The sequence below is a fragment of the Podarcis filfolensis genome (assembly GCF_964270895.1).
Source record: "Podarcis filfolensis genome assembly, chromosome: 3".
NCBI lineage: Eukaryota > Metazoa > Chordata > Lepidosauria > Squamata > Lacertidae > Podarcis > Podarcis filfolensis.
Window position 1 is genome coordinate 69,028,899 of NC_139606.1, and position 23,286 is coordinate 69,052,184.

Genomic DNA, 23,286 nt, shown 5'->3' on the forward strand with positions numbered 1-23,286 from the left:
AGAGTGGGAGAGGGTGGGAGGCGGGAGATGGACCTTGAGCCTTCTTCCTCTTGAGGCAGGAGAACACTGGAGGGTGGCGAGGGAATCTCCGCTTTCGCGCCGTCGCGTGGTCGGGAGTCGGGACCCGGCGCAGGGCGCGGGGGGGAGGTTGGAGGAAGAGAGTGAAAACAATAAGGGCAGCGGGAGCACAAGCCGGCCGTTCCCGCTGCCGCCGCTTGGGGTTGGCGAGAGGAGGCATCGCCGCCGGCTGCCGAGAGGAAAGCGGGCTGGGAGGCGACGGGGAGAGACCCTGAGAGACCGCAAGCGACCTGGGCGCGCTGCCGCTGCTGCTGCGTGACTTGTGGGCGGCGGAGGACGAGGCAGGGAGCGAGGGGCTCCCCGGGGGAGACGGAGCGAGGCGAACAAAGGCTGCCCGGCGAAGGGACCGGAGGACTTTCCCTGGCCGAGAGGGAGCCCCGTGAGGCGGACGCTCAACGGGCAGAGTTCCCCCTGCCTTCCAGCCATGAGACGGAAGAGCAAATCCCGAGGAGGGGCTTCTGGCGGCTGGTGCTTGCTCTGCCGCGGCTCTCAGTGAACCCGACCTTCTCCCCTGGAGAGGAGGCTTCTTCCAGGAACGGTTCAAGGGAAAGAAATATCTCGCTGCTGCTGCTGCTGCTGCTTCTGACCCGTGTAAACGAAGTGACTCCTGGTTCCCCTCAGCAGCAAGAGGAGAAGAAGAAACGGCGCCGAGGGAAGCGTGTGTGAGGGCGGCTATTTTATAACCGTGCCTCCCTCTTCCTTTCCCTCCCTCCTTTCGCCTGCCTTTGCCAACAGCTTCCATCGCTTTTGAACGGGGGCGCGTGGATGTCGGGAGGCGAGGGGGAAGCGGGTGCTGTCGCCGCCGCCGCCGGGCGCTGTTTTCGGGTCGCTTCTCTCCCACACGCTGCTCCCGGCGATGAAAAGCGGGATCCAGGAAGCTGCTTCTGCTTGGTCTGGCTGCTGGGGATAAATAAACCCAGATAGAGTAGGAGGTGGAAAGTGAAGCACCCGCCGCTCTTTTTCTCGACATCAGGCTCTGTTCAAGTGGAAGGCAGCTCTGGGGTTGTGAGGGGGTCGTGGACAGATTTAGGTCCGACGACAGTTTGAAAGGAGCGGGGTAGGTGGGTGGGCTGCCAGCCCGATACCTGCTGGAACGGGAGACGAATCTTGGATGGCTTCACTATCTGGCTGACTAATTCCTGTATCGAAGCTGGAATGAGTTTCAGAGAGCAACTCCTTGATTTGCTTATATAAAAGCCTGGAAGTCTCAATAAGAGCGACGGAAGGAAGAAAAGCGGAAGGGATTTATAATATAAACATTTTATTTGCATCTCTTTCCTCTGAAATCAAGTTGTTGTTTTTTTCTGGAAGAAAGGAAGGGTGAACTGGATATTTGTTGGCAAATAGAAATGAAGGCTGGCTTTTAAAATGTCATGTATTATTTTTCCCCTGGCGATGGATATTGACCACCACATTTCTGTTATGTTCCAAAAACTTTCTTTTCTATAGTGAGAGCAAAGAGGAACTAATAGTCTTTTGTTGTCATTCAGAGCAACGGCCAGAAAAATACAGGCAGCTTACAGAGTCTAGGAGGAAATTGGATATTATGGATGGTTTCTCAACTGCTGGTTTTGGATTTGGATATATGTGTTTGGAACAATTAATAGGAATTTTAATTTTTGTAAAATGATCTGATAAAGGATCTTAACAAACTTATATGAAAGGAATCTACTCGGTTACAAAACACACTTAACATTTTTAAACAAGACATGCTTAAGGATGTGGATTTGATGTAAAAACTGAGCAGCTTGTTAAACAAAAGGAACAATGCTTCAAAATCCTTTTAAAGCACTATTTCTTCGACAGTTGATTTATATTTTAGCTGTTTCTAGTTCCTGTTTCCTTGTATGATTACATACTTTTAAGGAACTGTTTTGAACTATTTCACTTCATTGTGAAGAAAGTATAGACTACTTATGACTTCTGCAATGACAGCTTTGGACACTGAACAGTTAACTGGGTGTTGTATAATGCCCTGATAAACTAAAGTACTAAAAGTGGCTTCAAAGAAACATCTTACCCAAGAGGTGTTTTGGGGGTTACTCCCCTCCTTATTCCCCCTTGATGACTCCAGGAGGTGGCGGAGGAGGTCCCATGAAAGACTGTGAATACAGTCAGATCAGCACTCACAGCTCCTCTTCTCCCATGGAGTCTCCTCATAAGAAAAAGAAAACAACTGCCAAGAGAAAATGGGAGGTTTTCCCTGGAAGAAACAAGTTCTTCTGTGATGGAAGGATCATGATGGCTCGTCAGACTGGAGTCTTCTACCTGACCCTTGTTCTTATTTTGGTTACCAGTGGACTGTTCTTCGCATTTGAGTAAGTGGCGTTAAAGTTTTCATTTATTTTCCCCCTTTCCATAATGATACAGCTTTTTGAAAAAGGCTTCTATTTCCATTCTGTTCTATAATTACCAAAGATGGTTTGTAGTCTGTAGGCATGGGTAATTGAGCTGTACCTATATCATGACTGATACAGTTATGTTTGCAGTATGTTGAGACCTTGAAGCTGAGATTGCTACTATTTTCCACTGCATCTATATTTAAAACAGCCATTATTTCCTTATGTCCAGCAACTTGGGCTGCTACATATGAATGAGAAGACTAGTTATTCCTGTCTTTTTATTTTTCAAAACTATTACTTGATTGTACTTTTTCACACAGCTTGTACTAAGCTGAACATACTTGCATTTTTAAAAGAAATTTTTAAAAACCTTATTGAGTCTAGCTGAATGATTTTTAGATTACTTTGCAACAGGTTGTTAAGGAACCAGGTGTTTACATTTACAGTACATCCAACTGTGAACTACATTTTCCTCTTTCTCTGATCAAGTCCTCTGTGTAAAGGTAGGTATGTATCAAGTTGTTAGCCTGCCAGTGGATGCAGTCTGTAGAACTGCAGTTTGTATCTGGTAGCATGGTCTGTTCATTATGCTGCTGCTTGGTTTAGTTAGATGAATTTTAAAACCTCATCCAAAAGGTAAACTTTGTATAATTAGGCTAACTAGACATTTCACAAAATTCCTCTTCTCAACTATTGTTCAAACTTCCTTCTTTTTTTGTTGTTAGGCAATTCTTCCTTTAAAAAAAGAAAAAAATATAAATCCACCTGTTCATCATAAATGCCTTACTCCCCTGTTTGAGAGATGAAGGATATTGCTTCTGACTTTGCTTAGTCTTTGTTAGCTTTAAAGTCTTCTCACCCCACAGCATCTAGTATTTGCAACTATGTGAGTTTGGTATTTAAAAAAAGAAAGAAAAAAACTGTAACTGAGCAAGAAGTAGCGTGTAAATATGAGATACGTGCAATAAGCCTGTGTGATGAAAGTGACCAAGGAGCACTAGTGTACACACCCTTTATTGCTACCTCTGTGGCTCATGCCTAGTTATGCTGTGGTGTCTTAAAGTTATGCTCATGGAAGGCTAGTTGAGCTTCCTATACATATCTAGTTTGCCACTGTGAGAACTGGGTGCTGGACAAGATGAACTGTTGGCCTGATCCAGGAGACCCTCCTTATGTTATTAAGTGGACCTTTTAATGTACAGTGCAGTTTAGCATCCTATGGAGAAATTGTGTAAATTATGAATCCTGAGGGAAATGTTATTTGATAATCTGTTTAGCAGATAAGTTTTTTTGAACTGAGTCGTGATCCATTCTTCCATGCACTGAAAACAGTGGAGCCTACTTTTGAGTATAAACACATATGATTGCGCTAAAAGTATTTTTTTGTGCTTGGGGACGATTTTTTCCACAAGAGCAGGTTTTGGGTCGAGCGACTGAAGACATGGTGTGTTTACATGATCCATTTTTCATTGAAAGAAAGAGCTTCTGTTTCAGGTTAGTTTATATGAGTATGAATTAGATAAGGGGTTTGTGGTCCATGGACCACCAGTGATATGTGAACCCCATTCAGCTAGTCCATGGCATGTCCACATTAAAATTTCATATTTATTTTTAGTGGTATCTTCATTGTTTCTTTCATTTCTTATATTGTATTTTATTGAACTACAATTCAAATTCTATGAAATGCAAATTACAATACAATAAGATACAACTTTAGAAATGAAAGAACCAATAAAAATACCATTAAGAACATTATAGTTGCTATGGCATGTAGAAAAATAATTAAATACGGTAGTCAAGACCACCAGCAGTTTTCAAGCTGTCTGTGGCAGCGGGCAAGGAGAAATTGGGAACCACTGAACTAAATGCTGATCTGATATTCAAAAGGTGAAATAGAGGCTGAAAGAGATTCTTGGTGAAATTAGACTTTCTTAGATCTCCAGATACTTGTTCATATACACTTGGTAAGTTATCATATTTGTAGAAGTTGAAAGAGTTCCTTAGAGAAGCATAGCTGCAAATCTGCATAAATAGATGGGGTTGGTGTTTGTTTTTTGTACCTACATATTTAAAACATGATGAGTGATACAGCACTGGAAGCTTTTGTCCATGTAAATGGGTGTTATTGTTGGGAGACCATATTGTTTCCATACAAAGTAGGAGGATAGATACCATGTCCAGTAATTTCACCTGCTGGAAGCATTTTATTCATCCTGCTTTATTATCTTTATTTTCCTTTTTTAGTCTCATCAAGTATCCTAATGGGCACCTTTCAGAGAGGTGCACCTAATGGATTTTTTTCAGTACAGCAATTCTTGCTTGAGTAGTGAGAAAATTTCACTAGGAAAATAATAAATCCTCTAATTTTAAGTAACCACTCACATCTTCATGAATCTATCATAGAGTTTGCTAATGCATGGAAACATTATACTATTTCAGGACTCACTTTAAAAGTTTGAAAGCAAAATGTTAGATCTTGTCCTTACCTGTCAGTGGGTATGACATGTATTGAAAGAGGCTAATCAGAAGTAAAGTAGATTGCAAATAATCTGCATAAGAATAAAATGGTACATCAGCTCTGGGTATTTCTGCCTCTTCCTGATGGCTAAAGAACAAAACATGTTTTGAGACAATAATCATGTGATAATCAATTTGTTGCAAATGCCCTATATACAGACACTGTTGCTCTACTTTTGATCTGATGTCATAAGTTTGGCAGTTATTTTTATCAGCCTAATAGGCTGTCATTTATTGAACTGCAATTTAATTTGAATTAGGCATATTAGAATCTAAAAACTTCTCAAAACACATCACATAAGTAACTCATTTCTATTCTACATACTTGTGCAAGACTCCATAGGTTTTTGTGTATTTGTACACTCTGCTTCCTGTTATCAAGAACTTTTTGCAACAAACATGCAGGCGCATGCTGCTAATTTTTCATAAGAGACACCATTTAACACTGGCATAATCTGTTATTGGTTTACTTTATTACATAATATTTAATTAAATAATACTAAATATTAAACAATCTGCAGGTGTTTCCCTTTATTTTTAATACAAAATACAAAAAGCTGTGAAGCTGTAATTAAGTGCATGCATGTGGTGGAAATTCTCCTGAGCGCTATTTGTGTGTAAATGTATAGCTGTACAGGGGTACCTCGGGTTACAGACACTTCAGGTTATAGACGCTTCAGGTTACAGACTCTGCTAACCCAGAAATAGTACCTCGGGTTAAGAACTTTGCTTCAGGATGAGAAAAGAAATCGCGTGGCAGCGGCAGCAGGAGGCCCCATTAGCTAAAGTGGTACCTCAGGTTAAGAACAGTTTCAGGTTAAGAACGGACCTACAGAACGAATTAAGTTCTTAACCCGAAGTACAACTGTAGTGGCTTACAAGGAGGTATATATTGCCATATAGCATACCAGGCAGATGTTAGAGTTCTTTTTGATAGGATATGGTGGATATGCTTTAGAATTGTGGACATGTAATAATTAGTATTATTAAGTTTAAGGCTCTCAAAGCATCTGTCTCACAATGTAAAACATATTCTTATTCTGCAGAGAGAAATCTAATGCTCTAAAGCAGGTTTTTTTTTTGTCTCATGTGCTCTAGTAGAATGCGTATGTCCCAGAAGATTCAGTCAGAAGCAATAGTCTTTTGCTCTGCCCTTAGCAACAGCATGAGGAATCAGTATCTTGAGCTATTATTACATGAAGTGCTTGAATATGGAATGTTGAAATCTTGTGTATATGCAAATACACAAAACTGGCACAAAAATGATTCATATGCAGTTTCCCATGGCCTTCTTCATTTTATGGTTTAATAATTATTAAAGCATACTATCTACAACACGATTTGTAATTCTCTTAATAGTATCATTATTTCATCACAATAATTATATATAAATTCAGGATGCAGAACCAAATATGTAATTAGTTTCCCCCCTGCCGCACATACTTCAAGATTTGAATATGCCTGATGATGTGACAGCTAATTTTTCAGAAAGTTTATAGGGGCCAGTAAAAATACTGAATATTCATGTAGAGTTTGCCAGCCTTAATAAGAAGGTGGGCAGGTCAGGAAGACTGAAATCTTGGATATCATAACAAGTTAAGCTTGTTATATAAAAACAAATGGTTGCTGATCTGGAAGAAACAACCAAATGACAAACAAATGGGTAGATCTTAAGAATCACTCCTGGAAGGAAGTTAATGGGGGAAGGGAACATTTCCACCCCTTCGGGTATCTGTACTTGGTTAGCAGTGACTCCTGAGGATCTCTGTCTAACATATAGAAAGCTCCTGAAAGCAGGTGATGTTCTCACTTTCAGCTGCTTCCTACTGGGGCAGAGAAAGGCAGACTCCACTCCAACAGATAGAGATTGTGCTTCCCCCACCCTGCCAAATAACTGTTTGGCAGGCTGAGAGGAGCATGTTTTACTTAGGGAGGAAGGCACGCACAGATGACTGTGTCAGGGAACTGTCATCTGAGACGAAGGAGGTGAAAGGGCTCATGGAGGGTGAGAGAGACCACTCAGCGGAGGAGGGGACCAGCAGGGGGAGAAGTGGAGTTCCAAGGGAAAGTGAGTCGGAGGGAGAGCTCAGAGATACTTCAAGCGAGAACAGTGGGGGGGGTTTAGGACCTCCCGTAGGAACACCCACTCCTCGGCGGAAACTGTCACACCGAGAGTCCAGAAGACGTGTTTCCGTTAAGGAGCTTTTATGCTGGAAGAAGTTCCGTAAACGCCCACTGTCCGATTCAACGAGCGATTGATGGAGCCACGCTTAAGGAGCTCCATCACAGACAGAGGTTTGGGAACTTAGCCAAACTCTGAGGGATCAGGATTTTACGCACAAGCAGCTCATCATCCCATCACAGCAATCGGACAGTCCCTGAAAGCAGCTTGTGCAGAGAGGCATCATGAGTGACCCAGCCGGAGCCGGAGGAGCAGGAGGAGCTGGAGAAGGTCCAACTCTGGAAGAAAGGTACAGAATGTTGGAACTCCAGCTAGCAATGCAAACGGCGAGGCTAGAAGAAAGGAGGGCGCAGGATGCAGAAAAGGCAAAAGGCGCTACACTAGCAAGAAAGATGCCAGGAATGGTGCAGAAGTTTGGGGGGGACCCCAGGAACTACCAAGCCTTTAGAACAGAGATGCAGTATGCTCTTGAACTGCAGTTTAATGACTTTCCCGATGAGGCATCGCGAGTGGCGTTTGTGATTGGCCATCTCGAAGGAGGGGCGAGAGACTGGGTCAGGCCCCTGATGGCAGGGAATAGTGACATGCTGAAGGACGCGAGGAAGTTTTTTCGCGCCATGGATTTGATGTTTTCCAGCGAGATTGAACAGGGACTGGTACGCAGACAATTGATGGCTTGCAAACAGGGGAGCCGATCGGTTCGTGAGTACTGGACTGAGTTTACAATGTTGATACATAGATTGGGGTGGGACCTATCGGCGGAACCCATTCAAATGCTATTTGAAGAGGGGCTTTCTTCGGCGGTGAAAGACGAACTTTCCCGGGCGCCCAGGGCGGAGTCTATGGACCAGCTGACCAAATCAGCGCTGACCATTGGAGCGCGCCAGGAGGCAAGAGCCTTGGAGAAGCGGGAGGGGAAAGGAGAGCGTTGGAGGGATTTCCGCATTCCAGAGATTCCAGAGCCAAGTTTCCCGCCCGGAGAGCCGATGGAAGTTGGAACAGCGCGCGCGCGCGCAGTTTCAAATCCCAGTGAAGGGAGGAAGAAGGAGGGAAAGAGCGCCAAGAAATGTTACCTCTGCCAGCAGCCAGGTCACTTTGCCAGAGTCTGCCCGCAAAGAAAGGAATGGCAAGGGATGGCGGGGGCTGTTGGGGGAAAGGAGGAGGAAGTCCAGGAGCCAGTAAAAGCCAACGCCTGTCTGCCTCTGTCAGGGCACTGCAGACAGGCCAAGGAGCAGTAAAAGTGCCCACTCCGGAACCTCCAAGACCAGCCCTAGTAATAGAGGTGTTGCTAGAGCTGGCAAACGGATACCCACTAAAGACCAAGGCGCTGTTAGACTCAGGCAGCTCCTGTAATTTTATGAGCAAGGAGTTTGCAGCGGAACACCAGATACAGACACTCCCTTTAAGCAACCCCCTGCAGGTCACCACGATCGATGGGAGGGAGCTGTTGGGGGGAGAAGTTAGCCTACAGACCGTCCCAATGGTTATGAGGGTGGCAAGGCACACCGAAAGGATAGCGTTCAATGTAGCCACCCTGGGAGGGGCGCCAGTCATTTTGGGAATGAGCTGGCTAGCGTTGCATGACCCGCTAGTGGGCTGGCATCAGAGAGTGGTGTCCTTTGGGTCAGGACATTGCCTGGAACACTGCAAAGAGGGAAAGGTGCCAGAAGGGGCAAAAGCCTCCATAGCAGGGACGGAAGTGGCGAACAAAGGGAAGGTGCCCAAACAATACGCTGACCTGAGCAAGGTCTTCAGCGAAAGGGAAGCAGATAAACTACCACCGCATAGAGACTTTGACTGCCAGATTAATCTGGTCCCTGGGGCCCAGCTACCCGTGGGCAAGCTGTACGCCATGTCAGACAGGGAAATGCAGGAGTTGAGGGAGTTTATTGACAAAAACCTGAAGAGAGGTTTCATCAGAGAGTCCAGAGCGGTGGGGGGCAGTCCAGTGTTTTTTGTGGACAAAAAAAACACGGATAAACCGAGATTGGTCGTGGACTACCGGGCCCTGAATGCCGTGTCACAACCAGTGACTTTCCCCATGCCCAGGATTGATGACATTTTGACCAGGGTGAGGAAGGGAAAGATATTCACGAAACTGGACTTGAGAGGAGCGTACAACCTGATACGAATAAAGAAGGGGGATGAATGGAAGACAACGATGTTCACCCCCCTAGGGGCTTTCGAATATCTCGTTATGCCATTCGGATTGCAATCAGGCTCCGCCTGTTTTCAATCGCTCATGAACCATGTACTGGGACCTTTGCTCTACAAGAATTGCGTGGCATTCCTCGATGACGTGCTGATATATTCGGAGAATGAGGAGCAGCATGTGAAGGATGTCAGGGAAGTGCTGAGCCAGCTGCAAGCAAACCAGTTGTGGGTGAAATTGGAGAAGTGTCAGTTCCACACCAAGGAGGTGGAATTCCTGGGGTACCGCTTATCAGACAAGGGATTAGCCATGGATCCAGGCAAGGTCCAGGCGGTGCTGGAATGGAAGACACCGAAAACCAAAAAAGATGTGCAAAGGTTCTTAGGGTTTGGGAACTTTTACCGTAAATTCATCAAGAACTTTGCCCACTTAACGGCTCCCATCACGGACTGTCTAAGCAGCAAGAAGAAATTCGTTTGGACGGCAGAGGCGGAGCACGCTTTTGAGGAATTGAAAAAGGCATTCGCTTCGGAAGAACAGCTCCTGCATGTGGATTTACAAAAACCCATGAGAGTGGAAACTGATGCCTCAGACCGGGCGGTGGGGGCAGTGCTGCTTCAGCCAGGGAGCAATAAGTCGGAATGGAGACCGTGTGCCTTCTTTTCGCGTAAGCTGAACAAATCCGAGAGGAACTACACGGTATATGACCGAGAACTACTTGCCATTCACGAAGCGTTCCGGAGATGGAGACACTTACTAATTGGCGCACAGCATAAGGTGCAAGTGTGTACGGACCACAAGAATTTGGAGTATTGGAGAACAGCACGAGTGCTCAACCAACGACAAGTGAGATGGGCCCAGGAGTTCTCCAAATTCCATTTTGAAATCTGCTACGTGCCAGGTCCAGAAAACATCAGAGCGGACGCTCTCTCTCGCAAACCTGAATATTTGGAGGGGGAGGGAGCGCCAGAAGAGAGACATATTATCCCAGAGGACCACTGGGTGTGTGGTGCGGCCTGGGTGGGGCAAAGAGAACTGGTAGAGGGGACGGTAAATGATGAGTACGCCCAGGATAAGCTCAGAGGTTTAAGGAGAGAGGGAGAAGACCCCGGAGGTTTTGAAGAAAGAAACGGGGCATTGTATTACAAAGGGGCACTATATATACCCGAAGGGGAATTGAGGGGGAGAGTACTCAAACAGTTGCACGACAATCCCACAGCGGGGCATTTTGGGCAACACAAGACCATGTGGTTGGTGACCAGGGAGTTTTGGTGGCCCAAGGTGAGGGAGGATGTACGGGAGTATGTGAGAAGGTGTGACCAATGCCAGAGAGCCAAAGGAGAAAGGCGGGCACCAGCGGGTTTATTAGAACCGTTACCCACACCAGAACGACCGTGGGAGGCGGTGTCGATAGATTTTATGACTGATCTGCCCAAATCCCAGGGGAAAACCGCCATACTAGTCGTAGTAGACCAGTTAACTAAGATGGGTCATTTTGTAGCTTGCTCACATGCAGTCACGGCGGAAGAGACAGCGAAATTGTTTGTAGAACATATTTTTAGGCTGCATGGCGCCCCCTTGAGGCTGGTGTCCGACAGAGGGAAACAGTTCACGTCCAGATTCTGGAGGAAGCTTATGAGCTTGTTGCACGTAGAGGTCAACTTTTCGACTGCCAGGCACCCTGAGACCAATGGGCAGGCGGAGAGGGCAAACGGTATCCTTCAACAATACCTGAGGTGCTATGTCAATGACAGAGAAAACGATTGGGTCGAAAAGTTGGCACTAGCGGAATTTGCTTACAATAATGCAGAGAATGTGTCCACCGGGATGAGCCCATTTTTGGCTAATTATGGGTGCCACCCCAGGGCGTTTCCAGGGGAAGGAGGAGAGAGATGGAGTGTTCCGGCCGCTGAACTTTTTGTAGAAGAAATGGAAGCGATCCATCGTCAACTCCAACACAACTTAGAAAGGGCCAAAGAAGAATATAAGAGGCAGGCAGACAAGAGCAGAAGGGAAGGTGAAACAATTAGGGTGGGGAGTCGGGTCTGGCTATCAACCCAAGGGTTGCCGTACAAGGGGGGTTGCAAGAAATTGAGACCCAAAAGATTGGGACCATTTGAGGTCATCCAACAGATCAACCCAGTGGCTTTCAGACTCCGGTTACCGAACCACATGAAACTGCACCCAGTATTCCACAGGTCATTACTGTCACCATACCGGGGGGAAGGTGAAGGGGTATCCACACGGGGGCCAGCCATAGAAGAAAGGGAAAGCCGCAACTATGTGGCGGAAATCATCGACTCCAGGTGGAAGGGGAATCAGGTGGAGTATTTGGTCGCGTGGGAAGGGGAACCAGAGTCAGAAAACACCTGGGTGAAGGCAGAGGAGGTCCATGACGAGGTCTTGATTGAAACGTTCCACCAAAGGTTCCCCAGGAAACCTCAGCCAGTAGCGAGGTTCCGAAGGGAGTACTTTGGCACCACCGACGATGAGGAGGAACTGGAGGGATTCAGGGAATCGGAGTTGGAAGGAGGTACCGACTCCGAGGAGGAGGAGTACTTGGAAACCGGGAACAGCAAAAGGTGGAGGGAAGTGTTCGAAACTTCGGAAGATGAGGGAGGTTCCTTCAGGGGTTTTGCTCCCTCGCCTCCCGCGGAGGAGGGGAGGGAAGGGGGTGAAGGGGGCCCTGGAGGGGAGGTGGATGTCAGGGAACTGTCATCTGAGACGAAGGAGGTGAAAGGGCTCATGGAGGGTGAGAGAGACCACTCAGCGGAGGAGGGGACCAGCAGGGGGAGAAGTGGAGTTCCAAGGGAAAGTGAGTCGGAGGGAGAGCTCAGAGATACTTCAAGCGAGAACAGTGGGGGGGTTTTAGGACCTCCCGTAGGAACACCCACTCCTCGGCGGAAACTGTCACGCCGAGAGTCCAGAAGACGTGTTTCCGTTAAGGAGCTTTTATGCTGGAAGAAGTTCCGTAAACGCCCACTGTCCGATTCAACGAGCGATTGATGGAGCCACGCTTAAGGAGCTCCATCACAGACAGAGGTTTGGGAACTTAGCCAAACTCTGAGGGATCAGGATTTTACGCACAAGCAGCTCATCATCCCATCACAGACTGTTTCCTTCCTCATTGGAATTGTGCTGTCTTTAGCCTCCAAGCAATGTGATGGTAGGTGGAAGGCATGTTAAGGGATTCACAGCAGGCGTCAGAAGAGACCTGTGAAGTTGCATGAGAGCTGCAGGCCACTACATCTGTCTTAAATGGATCCCTTAGATGCCTGCGGTACATCATTTGATCATGGAAAGATGATTAAAAATTACAAATGTTTCTTACTCCCTTAAAATGTTATGATGGGAGAGTTGGAGTAATTCTGTTACAAAAAATAGTTTTAGGATATTGATATTTAGGCAAACTAGTCCCCCCCCCTTACTTTGTTTCCCCTTATGAGATTGTATCATTAAATTATTTTATTATTATAAAATAGTCCTGTGGAATTCTGCTTCCAATCTGGAATATTTTTCTAAATATGGTCCGCCCCCCACTGCAAGATGCTCTGTCACATACTGTTGCGGTTACTTTGGCTATGTTAGATTCTTTAGTGAGTGAAAGTCCTAGCCAGATATTCTAGTTCCTGTTCAGCCCCAGTGAGCATGAGCAATAGTCAAGGATGATGGGAGTTGGAGTCCAGCAATATCTGGAGGGCAGCAGGTTGAAGAGGACTTTATTAGTTGTTGTTTTTAAAGTCTTACAGCTTCTTACTAAACAAGCCTGCTACACAAGTGATAATCAGACTATTCCAGTTCCCTCTAATAACCCTGGATCCCTGGTGCTGATTTGGGAAGTAGCCATGTCATCTGCCTGATCTATTGGTTCCTGGATGCAGGTGATACAGGCTCTCGTAAAGGTAAAGGGACCCCTGACCATTAGGTCCAGTCGTGACCAACTCTGGGGTTGCGACGCTCATCTCGCTTTATTGGCCGAGGGAGCCGGCATACAGCTTGTGGGTCATGTGGCCAGCATGACTAAGCCACTTCTGGCAAAACCAGAGCAGCACATGGAAATGCCGTTTACCTTCCTGCCGGAGTGGTACCTATTTATCTACTTGCACTTTGACGTGCTTTCAAACTGCTAGGTTGGCAGGAGCAGGGACTGAGCAACAGGAGCTCACCCCGTTGCGGGGATTCGAACCGCCGACCTTCTGATCGGCAAGTCCTAGGCTCTGTGGTTTAACCCACAGCGCCACCCGCGTCCCTACAGGCTCTCATAGGCCCAATCTAATTGCATGGAGAACAAGTTGTTTGCATTTGCCTTGAAAACTGTACAGATATAGGTACTTACAGCATGGTAGTGATCTGATTCAGATGTTACAGTCTTCTCCTGGTTGTATATTCTTTTTAAAGCACTGTTTGAGCCACAGTTCCCCAGTTGTAATATTATGGGGATTGGTTTAACAAACCACAATATATTATGGGGATGTGTGAGGTGGGGAGAGGGGAATGTATGATCACAAGGCCAGTAAACAAAGTTTATTGTGTATGAACCATGCCAATATCTTAAAAATAGTAATGAAGACTGTAAAGATATAGTCTTTGAAATAATACCCCATTAATGTTCTATAAATACGTGATTTCTAGATTACCTTTTTTACTACATACAGTATAGGAAAAACAGTACATTCTAATTACACTTTCTTGTAATGGAAACAATTACAGTGTGAATATTTTATAGCATATACTCAAACATGCCTTTTGAGACATTAGTAGAGACATACTGTACATTAGCAATGGATACTTCCATATCTTTGTTGCTTACCCAGTGGTTCTATGCTCCTAGAAAAGTATATCTTCATCTTGAAAAGATCAGGGCGGGGGGAGCTGCAACAGGACAGTGTCTGGTTTTTTTGCACAAATAATACAAGAGTATTTTATCTTTTTTGACATTGGCCTACACTATTATTTTCTTCCTATAGTTTGCAAAAATCAGAATATTTGTGATATTTTTAATACAGAATTAAGCTATGACTTTACACCAGTGATACAATATTGTTTATAAAGTTGTTTGCATTCTCTGGAAATGATATAGAAATCCTGTTGTAATGTGCATTGGGAATTTGGTAGTGAAGCCCCTAGTAGTGATTAGCTGATCGGATATCACAGAGTAAGAAAAGGCAGCTAAGCTCAAAGTGGTAAGCAGAGAACAAGCATGCCTGCGTCCCTCCCCCAGTTCATGCACAGAAAGCAGCAGAAAAAGAGAAGTAGGGGATCTTAGGAAATGACAGTTGGATCTTGTGAAAGGGAACTGGGGGCAAATGTGTGTTAAACCTCAAAAGTGCTGTTTAAATACATGTGCTAAAAGAACATTGCATTTGCAAAGTAAAACTATTGCACAAAAGATTGCACTTCTGCATAAATATCTCACTGCATGTCTGATAAGTAAGCATACAACATTTCCTAGCCTGCAAAAAAACATTAGTCTGCTGGGGGATGGCAGAGGAGAGATGGATAAAATCAATCCACACTTCTGCACTCTGATTGGTTTCTGTGCTGAGCACAGAGGAGAGAGAGAGTGCTCCATCCCTGCACTGCCAGACCTCTCTCCACTTTTCATGGAATTGAATACACTTGCTGGCATGCAATTCTTGCCACCTGTGGCTACCATTCTAGTACAGTGGTACCTCAGGTTACATATGCTTCAGGTTACATACGCTTCAGGTTACAGACTCCGCTAACCCAGAAATAGTGCTTCAGGTTAAGAATTTTGCTTCAGGATGAGAACAGAAATCGTGCTTCGGCAGCGCGGCAGCAGCAGGAGGCCCCATTAGCTAAAGTGGTGCTTCAGGTTAAGAACAGTTTCAGGTGAAGAACGGACCTCCGGAACGAGTTACCACTGTACTTAAATACTGTACTTAACCTGAGGTACCACTGTACTTAAATACAAAGCCAAGCTGTAATATGTTGAGAAAAGTGTTTACCGTATATACTCGAATATAAGCTGACTTTTTCAGCATTTTTTTATGCTGAAAAAGCTTCCCTTGGCTTATACTCAAGTGAGGCGGGCAGCAGCGGAGGGACGAGCCCTTTCTCGCCGCTCGTTCCTCCACCGCCACCCGCCTCTTGCACGGGAAGCTGCGCGTCTCCCAACCGGACTCCTATGCCTGCTCTTGCAAGTGGCAGAGGGGGCGGCAGAGGGACGAGCGGCCCAAAAGGAGCCCTTTCAGGCTGTTTGTTCTTCCTCTTCCGCTGCCACCACCACCAGGTTTGTGGTGTGAACTGACTTACACTCGAGTCAATAAGTTTTCCCAGTTTTTTGTCCTAAAATTAGGTGCCTTGGCTTATATTCGGGTCAGCTTATACTCGAGTATATATGGTATATTCTACCTTTCTGTCATTGACTCCTGAGGCAGTTCACATTAAGAAATGAAGTATTTAAAACAGCTTACAATGGTTGCTGGACACAGCTTTATTTATCCTTATCCATTTGAAACCAATTTTATGTTGCTATCAGTGATTGGGTAAGTGCAAGGTAACTGCATCCCTGGAACACATATAATGTAAGCTTTGTGGAACAATTTGTGCTGATTGCAAAATTTGTGTTATAAATCAGTATCTTGAATTATTTCTAATCCACAACATTAAAACTGAAAAGAGAAATATCAGGCAATGAGGTTGTTTCAGATTTAGGTATATGTTGTTTAGGCATAATGCATTAGGCATATTAGCCATGTTAAAATAAGAATGATTCATACTTGGCAATATACATTAGATTTCTAGATACTTAACATTTGTTGTGGAGACATACACATGCACCAGTCACAAAAACACCTTAATAAACTTCTCCATTTATAACTAGCATAGAAAGGATAGATTTCTTGTAAATCAAGAAAATCTTTAATAAAAATACATTTTAAAAAAGGATTGATTTCCTGACAATTCCATTTTTGTCCACAGCTTAGAAGAACACTATTTTTAAAAGGGAGGAAATAAGGATGTCTGGGCCCTGCTTCCTCAGTAAGTAATCCCAAGGAAGGAAAACTTGCAGAATTAAGTCTTGTCACACTGACATCCAAGCATTGACAGGCAATGAAGGGGGGGGGGCTTTGCTGTTGCATGGATTGGAACTGGGCAAATTAACACGCTGATCTGTAACCCAGTCAAGATACTTTCATCAGGAAACGACATCTTCTTGAGGATGTACTCCTGAGCCCTAAATTTTTGTAGAGATGATTCAAATGCATGGATGAGGGACACTTGGATGATAAGGAGGAGGGTCCCTTAACCATTCCTATTCCAGACAACTCTTGCTGGCAACTGCCTCATTTCTAAGGCTGTTGTTGTCCCAGTTGGATTGGGTTGTGGTTTTGGAGTCTACCTTGAAGAAAAGATAAAACTAATAATAATAATAATAATAATAATAATAATAATAATAATAATAATAATAATTTATTATTTGTACCCTGCCCATCTGGCTGGGTTTCCTCAGCCACTCTGGGTGGCTTCCACAGAAACCAAAAATACACTAAAATCACACATTGAAAACTTCCCTGAACAGGGCTGCCTTAAGATGTCTTCTGAATGTAAGGTAGTTATTTATCGCTTTGACATCTAATGGGAGGGCGTTCCACAGGGCGGGTGCCACTACCGAGAAGGCCCTCTGTCTGGTTCCCTGTAGCTTTGCTTCTCGCAATGAGGGAACCGCCAGAAGGCCCTCGGTGCTGGATCTCAGTGTCCAGGCAGAACGATGGAGGTGGAGACGCTCCTTCAGGTATATATGAGGGGGTGGCATTTTGCAGGGGAGACCTGGTAGTCTATAAGTGCCATTCTCTTTAGTATTATGAAGGAATTGCTCTTTGATTTTTCCGGTATCTCTCCCATGGTTTCTTCCCTGAAAATGGCTGAGGTTGACTAGCAAAGCACAAACAAGTGGGCAAACTCGAGCTGTTCAGATATCTGAATCCGCCGTGCATGTAGCAAGGTTTGGCCATAACTCTTTATGATTGGATAACTGGATTTGCGGATAAAAAGCTTTCTGATAGAAGTCTCTGCGTGTATTTCCTATTCCAATGTAGCCATTCAGCATCCTGAATTTTGTCTTGTTTATTAGCAACTCAGTAACCATAAAAGGAAATGTATGTTCAAACTCCTCTTTTGCAAGGAATGAATAACTGTTCTTGTTTGTAAGCTCCTTAAGTCCCTTGAGGTAGTGCATATATATGTGTGTGTGCATGCATATTTACTTAGACATAAATCTTACTGTGCTTTGTGGGACTTACACCCAGGTATGTGTACATAGGATTGCTGCTGTAGTTCATGAGGATAATCTGTATAGCCCAATTATTATTATTTTTATGAAACGAGATAACATCGCCTTCTTGAGAATTAGCAACCCGTGTAGGAGCTGCTTACCATGGCTGCAATGTCAATAAAGGGTCATGGGAAGAAATTTATGAGATTTTCTGAATTCTAGAAATAACTGTGCAGTCCATCCCCCCTCCCCATCCCTTAAAGGATTGTAGAAATTAAATGTTCATGAATCATACACTTGTAATGTTCAGTTGCTGTATGTTGAATCAGTCTGAACATTTGGGGTATATTCTGTATTCCTTTGCATGTGACTACAGTGCTCATATGTGCAGGAATCATCCTGGGTCTCTTTAGAGTTTAGCCTGAGCCCTATTTCTTTTTCCTTCTTCCCTTGGCCAATGAGGAAGCAGTATGGTAGAAATTTGTGGGGAACTCTTCTTCACATTAACAGTTACTCCAAGCCTTCTGTGTACACCAAACGAGGAAAGTGGGAGGGAGGTAAAGAGTGGGGCTCCTGACATTAGCATGTGTGTTTGTGTTCCTCTGTCCATTGATGCTGCACCCAAAGTCTTGTTTCTTTAGTGTTTTAAGAATGTGCAAGAGGGAGGCTTTCTTTTATATTCATTTTAGTGAGATAGTTCAGATGGTATTCACATGCGAGCACCAAAAAGCATTTGAACCATAGCTTCCAAGGGAAGGAGGAATTCTGTTCCTGATATGCATATTCAGTAGTATAAGCCCTTGGAGACCACTTTGATAATGAATGAGGGTAACACCACCAGCTCAAAGCATGTAAATGGGCAGAGGCTCATCTCTGACCTCATACAGTGGTACCTCGGGTTACATACGCTTCAGGTTACATACGCTTCAGGTTACAGACTCCACTAACCCAGAAATATTACCTCGGGTTAAGAACTTTGCTTCAGGATGAGAACAGAAATTGTGCGACGGCGGCAGCGGGAGGCCCCATTAGCTAAAGTGGTGTCTCAGGTTAAGAACAGTTTCAGGTTAAGAACGGACCTCCGGAACGAATTAAGTACTTAACCCAAGGTACCACTGTATTCAGCTTCAGAGGCACTTGGAAACAGCAAGCAGTATTTCTGCTACTTAATGCTTCTGAGGCTCAATACTAATGCAAGAAGAAGGCCTCCTTCTCCCAAGGAGCAACTTGGATGCGTAACATAGGGAGTGACTTCAAAAATTGGCAGGCTGTCAAAGCTAGCCCAAGTTTGAAAACTGTTGACAATTGTTTTCTCTACCATAGATTCTATATGGTAGCAATCTAATGATACTCTTGAGGCCCATTCTCTGTAGTAAACCATCAGAACTGTTTACGTACACAAACAGCGTAAGCCAATAGTGGGGGTGCATCTGTTTGATGTGCTGGGTATCTAGGCATCTGTTGGCTTAGATTACTGTAAAATGTTGGTAATTTATATTTTAAAAAAATATTATCTTTGGATTTTAATGGATTTCTGAAAAGATAATTCTCTTGAACTTATTCAGATGCTCCCTAATTGCTGCTTCCTTATTTATCTTATTGTAATGGTAGTTTCTAACATGTTTTTACTTTGTATGAAGCCCGGACAGTCAACTCTTTATTATTGTGTGGCTGATAAAACTGAAATAATAAATAAAGGTGTGACCACTTTCTTTCTAATGCCACACATCAAGATTGCCAGCCTACTTTATATTGAATAAAGTTGCTAACAAAGTGAATGATTTTTCTTTGTGATTACTTTTTCTTCCTTAGCACTTTGCAGTACAATTGAACAAAAAAATATAATTCGAGCATTTCCCCCTATTTAATTTTCCTCTTCAGTGATACACCTTAAAGAAGGGCATCCACAATCGAGTGCTCTCCAGCTGTTGTCGAACTCCAGCTCTCATTGTTCCTGACTATTCGCCACACTGACCGGGGCTGATAGGAGTTAGGAATCCAACAACATCTGGCAGACAGCAGATTGGGGAAGGCAGCCTTAAAGGAACTAAAACATTTGGTTGCATTAGTGTTAGCTTAGTGCCAGCAAGTGCAGTGTCTTGACAATATGTCAATGTTTGTGGTTCAGATCAAAAGCAAACTTCTTTAAAAGCTAACTAATTATTTTGCAGAAAGAATGCATGTGAAGTTAATGTATCTTTGAAAATGGAACGTACACAAACCGCTTCTTGCATGATTTATGAGTGTCTGTGTAACTGATGCAGCATTTGAGACTACTCTGTCCAGCACTGTTTTTTCCACGTGTGCAGTAATCCCAACATAAACTTTTTATGGATTCTGATACCCAGGTTTCCATGAATTGTGACTGAAAATTAAAGTATTGCCCAGACAAGTTCAGTCTGTATATAGTTTATAAACTAGTTTAAAGTGGAAACGAAATAGAAGTGTGTTCATGTGGTGTGATGTACAATGTGATAATTTAGGGCAGGGTTCGCTAATGTGCAATTCTCCATATGTTAGTTACTGCTCGGGACTTCGTGGAAAGCATGGCCTCCATGGGGCTGTACCTGAATAAGTTTGGCCCAACTCATAGTCATGGACATGCCTTAGACCTGGTGTTCACCTCTAGTGACGTGGGTGATCTGACACTAAGTAAAAGTGAAACAAAAGAAGTGCCATGGTCAGATCACTTCCTGGTGCAACTGGACTTCTCCGCAACCCTTCCCCTCTGCAGGGAGGTGGGACCAATTCGGATGGTCCACCCCCGCCACTTAATGGATCCAAATGGTTTCTGGAGAGTGGTAGGGGATGCTTTATCCCATGTTGATGGCCTTTCAGCTGATTCCCTGGTGGCCCGCTGGAATGCAGAGTTAACCAGGGCTATCGACTGTCTGGCTCCGAAGCGCCCTCTCCAATTGCATGGAGCCCGGACAGCCCCGTGGTTTTCTTTGGAGCTGAGGGCGATGAAACAATCGCTGAGACGGCTAGAGCGTCGGTGGCAGAAAACTCACTCCGAATCTGACCGGACACAGGTTAGAGCTCAACGTCGAGCCTACCAAGTGGCGATAGCGACGGTGAAGAAGACTTTCTTTGCTGCCTCTATTGCATCTGCAGAAAATAGTAGCAGGAGACTCTTTCAGGTGGTTCGCAATTTAACGGAGCCACCTTTACCACCGGGGCCTTGTAAAGACCCCAAGATCTCCTGCAACGATTTCGCAAAGTTTTTTGCAGATAAAATCACTCATATTCGGAAGGAGCTAGACACCACTGTGGGAGCAGGGCTGGGGCGGGAGAGTGCTAGAGCTCTGTCTGGTCAAGTTGCATGGAATCAATTTCAATCCGTTACCCCCGAGGATGTGGATAGGCTGCTTGGACGCGTGAAACCAACCACCTGTCTCCTTGATCTTTGCCCATCCTGGCTAATAAAAGCAAGCCGGGAAGGGCTGGGCGATGGGCTCTGCGGGGTGGTGAATGCTTCCCTCTGTGAGGGAACATTCCCAGATCCGCTGAAAGAGGCGGTCATTAAACCGCTTCTTAAAAAACCATCTTTAGACCCGGCCAGTATGGCCAACAGAGCTGGGGGCACTGTTATACAGTGGTTTTGCTCCTTTCTCCTGGGCCGTGTTCAGAAAGTGGTGGTGGGGGATGAGTGTTCAGACCCCTGGGCCCTCACTTGTGGGGTGCCTCAGGGTTCCGTCCTCTCCCCCATGGTTTTTAACATCTATATGAAGCCGCTGGGAGAGATCATCGGGGGGTTTGGACTGGGTGTCCATCAATATGCAGATGATACCCAGCTCTACCTCTCTTTCAAATCAGAACCAGTGAAGGCGGTGAAGGTCCTGTGTGAGTGCCTGGAGGCGGTTGGAGGATGGATGGCGGCTAATGGATTGAAGTTGAATCCTGACAAGACAGAAGTACTGTTTTTGGGGGACAGGAGGCGGGCTGGTGTGGAGGACTCCCTGGTCCTGAATGGGGTAACTGTGCCCCTGAAGGACCAGGTGTGCAGCCTGGGAGTCATTTTGGACTCACAGCTGTCCATGGAGGCGCAGGTAAATTCTGTATCCAGGGCAGCTGTCTACCAACTCCACCTGGTACGCAGGCTGAGACCCTACCTGCCCACGGACTGTCTCACCAGAGTGGTGCATGCTCTAGTTATTTCCCGCTTGGACTACTGCAATGCGCTCTACGTGGGGCTACCTTTGAAGGTGACTCGGAAACTACAGCTAATCCAGAATGCGGCAGCTAGACTGGTGACTGGGAGCGGCCGCCGAGACCACATAACACCGGTCTTGAAAGACCTACATTGGCTCCCAGTACGTTTCCGAGCACAATTCAAAGTGCTGGTGTTGACCTTTAAAGCCCTAAACGGCCTCGGCCCAGTATACCTGAAGGAGCGTCTCCACCCCCATCGTTCTGCCTGGACGCTGAGGTCCAGCGCCGAGGGCCTTCTGGCGGTTCCCTCATTGCGAGAAGCAAAACTACAGGGAACCAGGCAGAGGGCCTTCTCGGTAGTGGCGCCCGCCCTGTGGAACACCCTCCCATCAGATGTCAAAGCGATAAATAACTACCTGACATTCAGAAGACATCTTAAGGCAGCCCTGTTCAGGGAAGTTTTTAATCTGTGATATTTTAGTGTATTTTTTGTTTCTATGGAAGCCGCCCAGAGTGGCTGGGGAAACCCAGCCAGATGGGCGGGGTACAAATAAATTATTATTATTATTATTATTATTATTATTATTATTATTATTATTATTAACTTCAGCTCCCATCATCCCTGACCATTGGCCATGCTGGCTAGGGCTGATGGAAGTTGTAGTCCAACAACACCTGGAATGCCACAGGTTTCTCAACCCTGAGTTAGGGTATCAGCGATAACTGTATTTGTGAATTAGCTATAACCATTACTCTTCAAGCATCAGGATATTTCATGACATTTCTAAAATATTGGAGTTGAGATAACAAGCTACATTGTGTGAGATCCCAGGCTATCATCTGAAAGTACATAAGGCCATCACCTTGCTGAAGCCAAGCAGGTCTGGGGTTGGTCAGTGCCTGGCTGAGTGATCTTCTGGGAACTACATGTAACTGCCTTGGGTTTATAATGGAAAGCAGATGGAATATGAATTAAATAAATAAAAACATGTCCTGCAGTATAAACTGAAGATGTGTGTTTACTCTCAGTGAAATCAAATTCTAGCTGAAGCAAATTAACTTGGGTACCATCTCAACTTCAGAATTTTTACATTTAAAAAGCTTTGTGCCCATCAGATTTGTTATGGTGACTTGTAGGTTCTTGTACATTTGCTTGATTGACTATCCTGATTTTATATGAAACATTTTTTTTCTGTTCTGGAGGTACTGAATAAATAGCTTTTGTGGCAGTCCAACATGTCACTTTTTCTAATTCTTTAGCTGCTGTTAGCTTTAGAGCTGTATGCATAGACTGCAGTTTTGGTGACATAATGCTGCTTGCCTTTTCCAGGCAAAATAATAATATAATATGAGTAGCTGATTTCCATCCTTTTTGGCACACACCAACATGAGCTGAAATGCCTAGGACAGTAAATTGCTTGAGGTTTTTAATGGCACTTTCTCTTTTGAACACTGCTAATTTTCCTTTTGCAACTGTGCAGCAATATTTCAGTGTCAAATGAATGTTGTCATTGACAAAATAACCAGTGCAGTTGTTTCATCTGTAATCCTAAAATTTGGTTTTTGAATGAAACTTGCAGAGATCAAATGAAAAATCCTTACAGATGAAGTATAATATGTTTCT

General features: G+C 44.8%; 1 protein-coding gene across 6 annotated transcripts in view; it reads left to right on the forward strand.

Annotated features, from left to right (window-relative positions):
* The window catches only part of ZDHHC14 (zDHHC palmitoyltransferase 14), a 74,288-nt gene continuing 51,002 nt past the window's right edge, over positions 1–23,286 (forward strand). For 4 of the 6 annotated variants that reach the window (XR_014546732.1, XR_014546733.1, XM_083608003.1 and 1 more), the window contains exon 1: positions 1–2,396. Coding sequence is in view for 4 of the 6 variants with exons in the window: in XM_083608003.1 (XP_083464129.1) it covers positions 2,143–2,396 (254 nt within the window). In the remaining 2 variants the exon portion in view is untranslated. The remainder of the gene's footprint in view (positions 2,397–23,286) is intronic. The other 2 variants (XM_083608004.1, XM_083608006.1) reach the window with 1 other exon arrangement.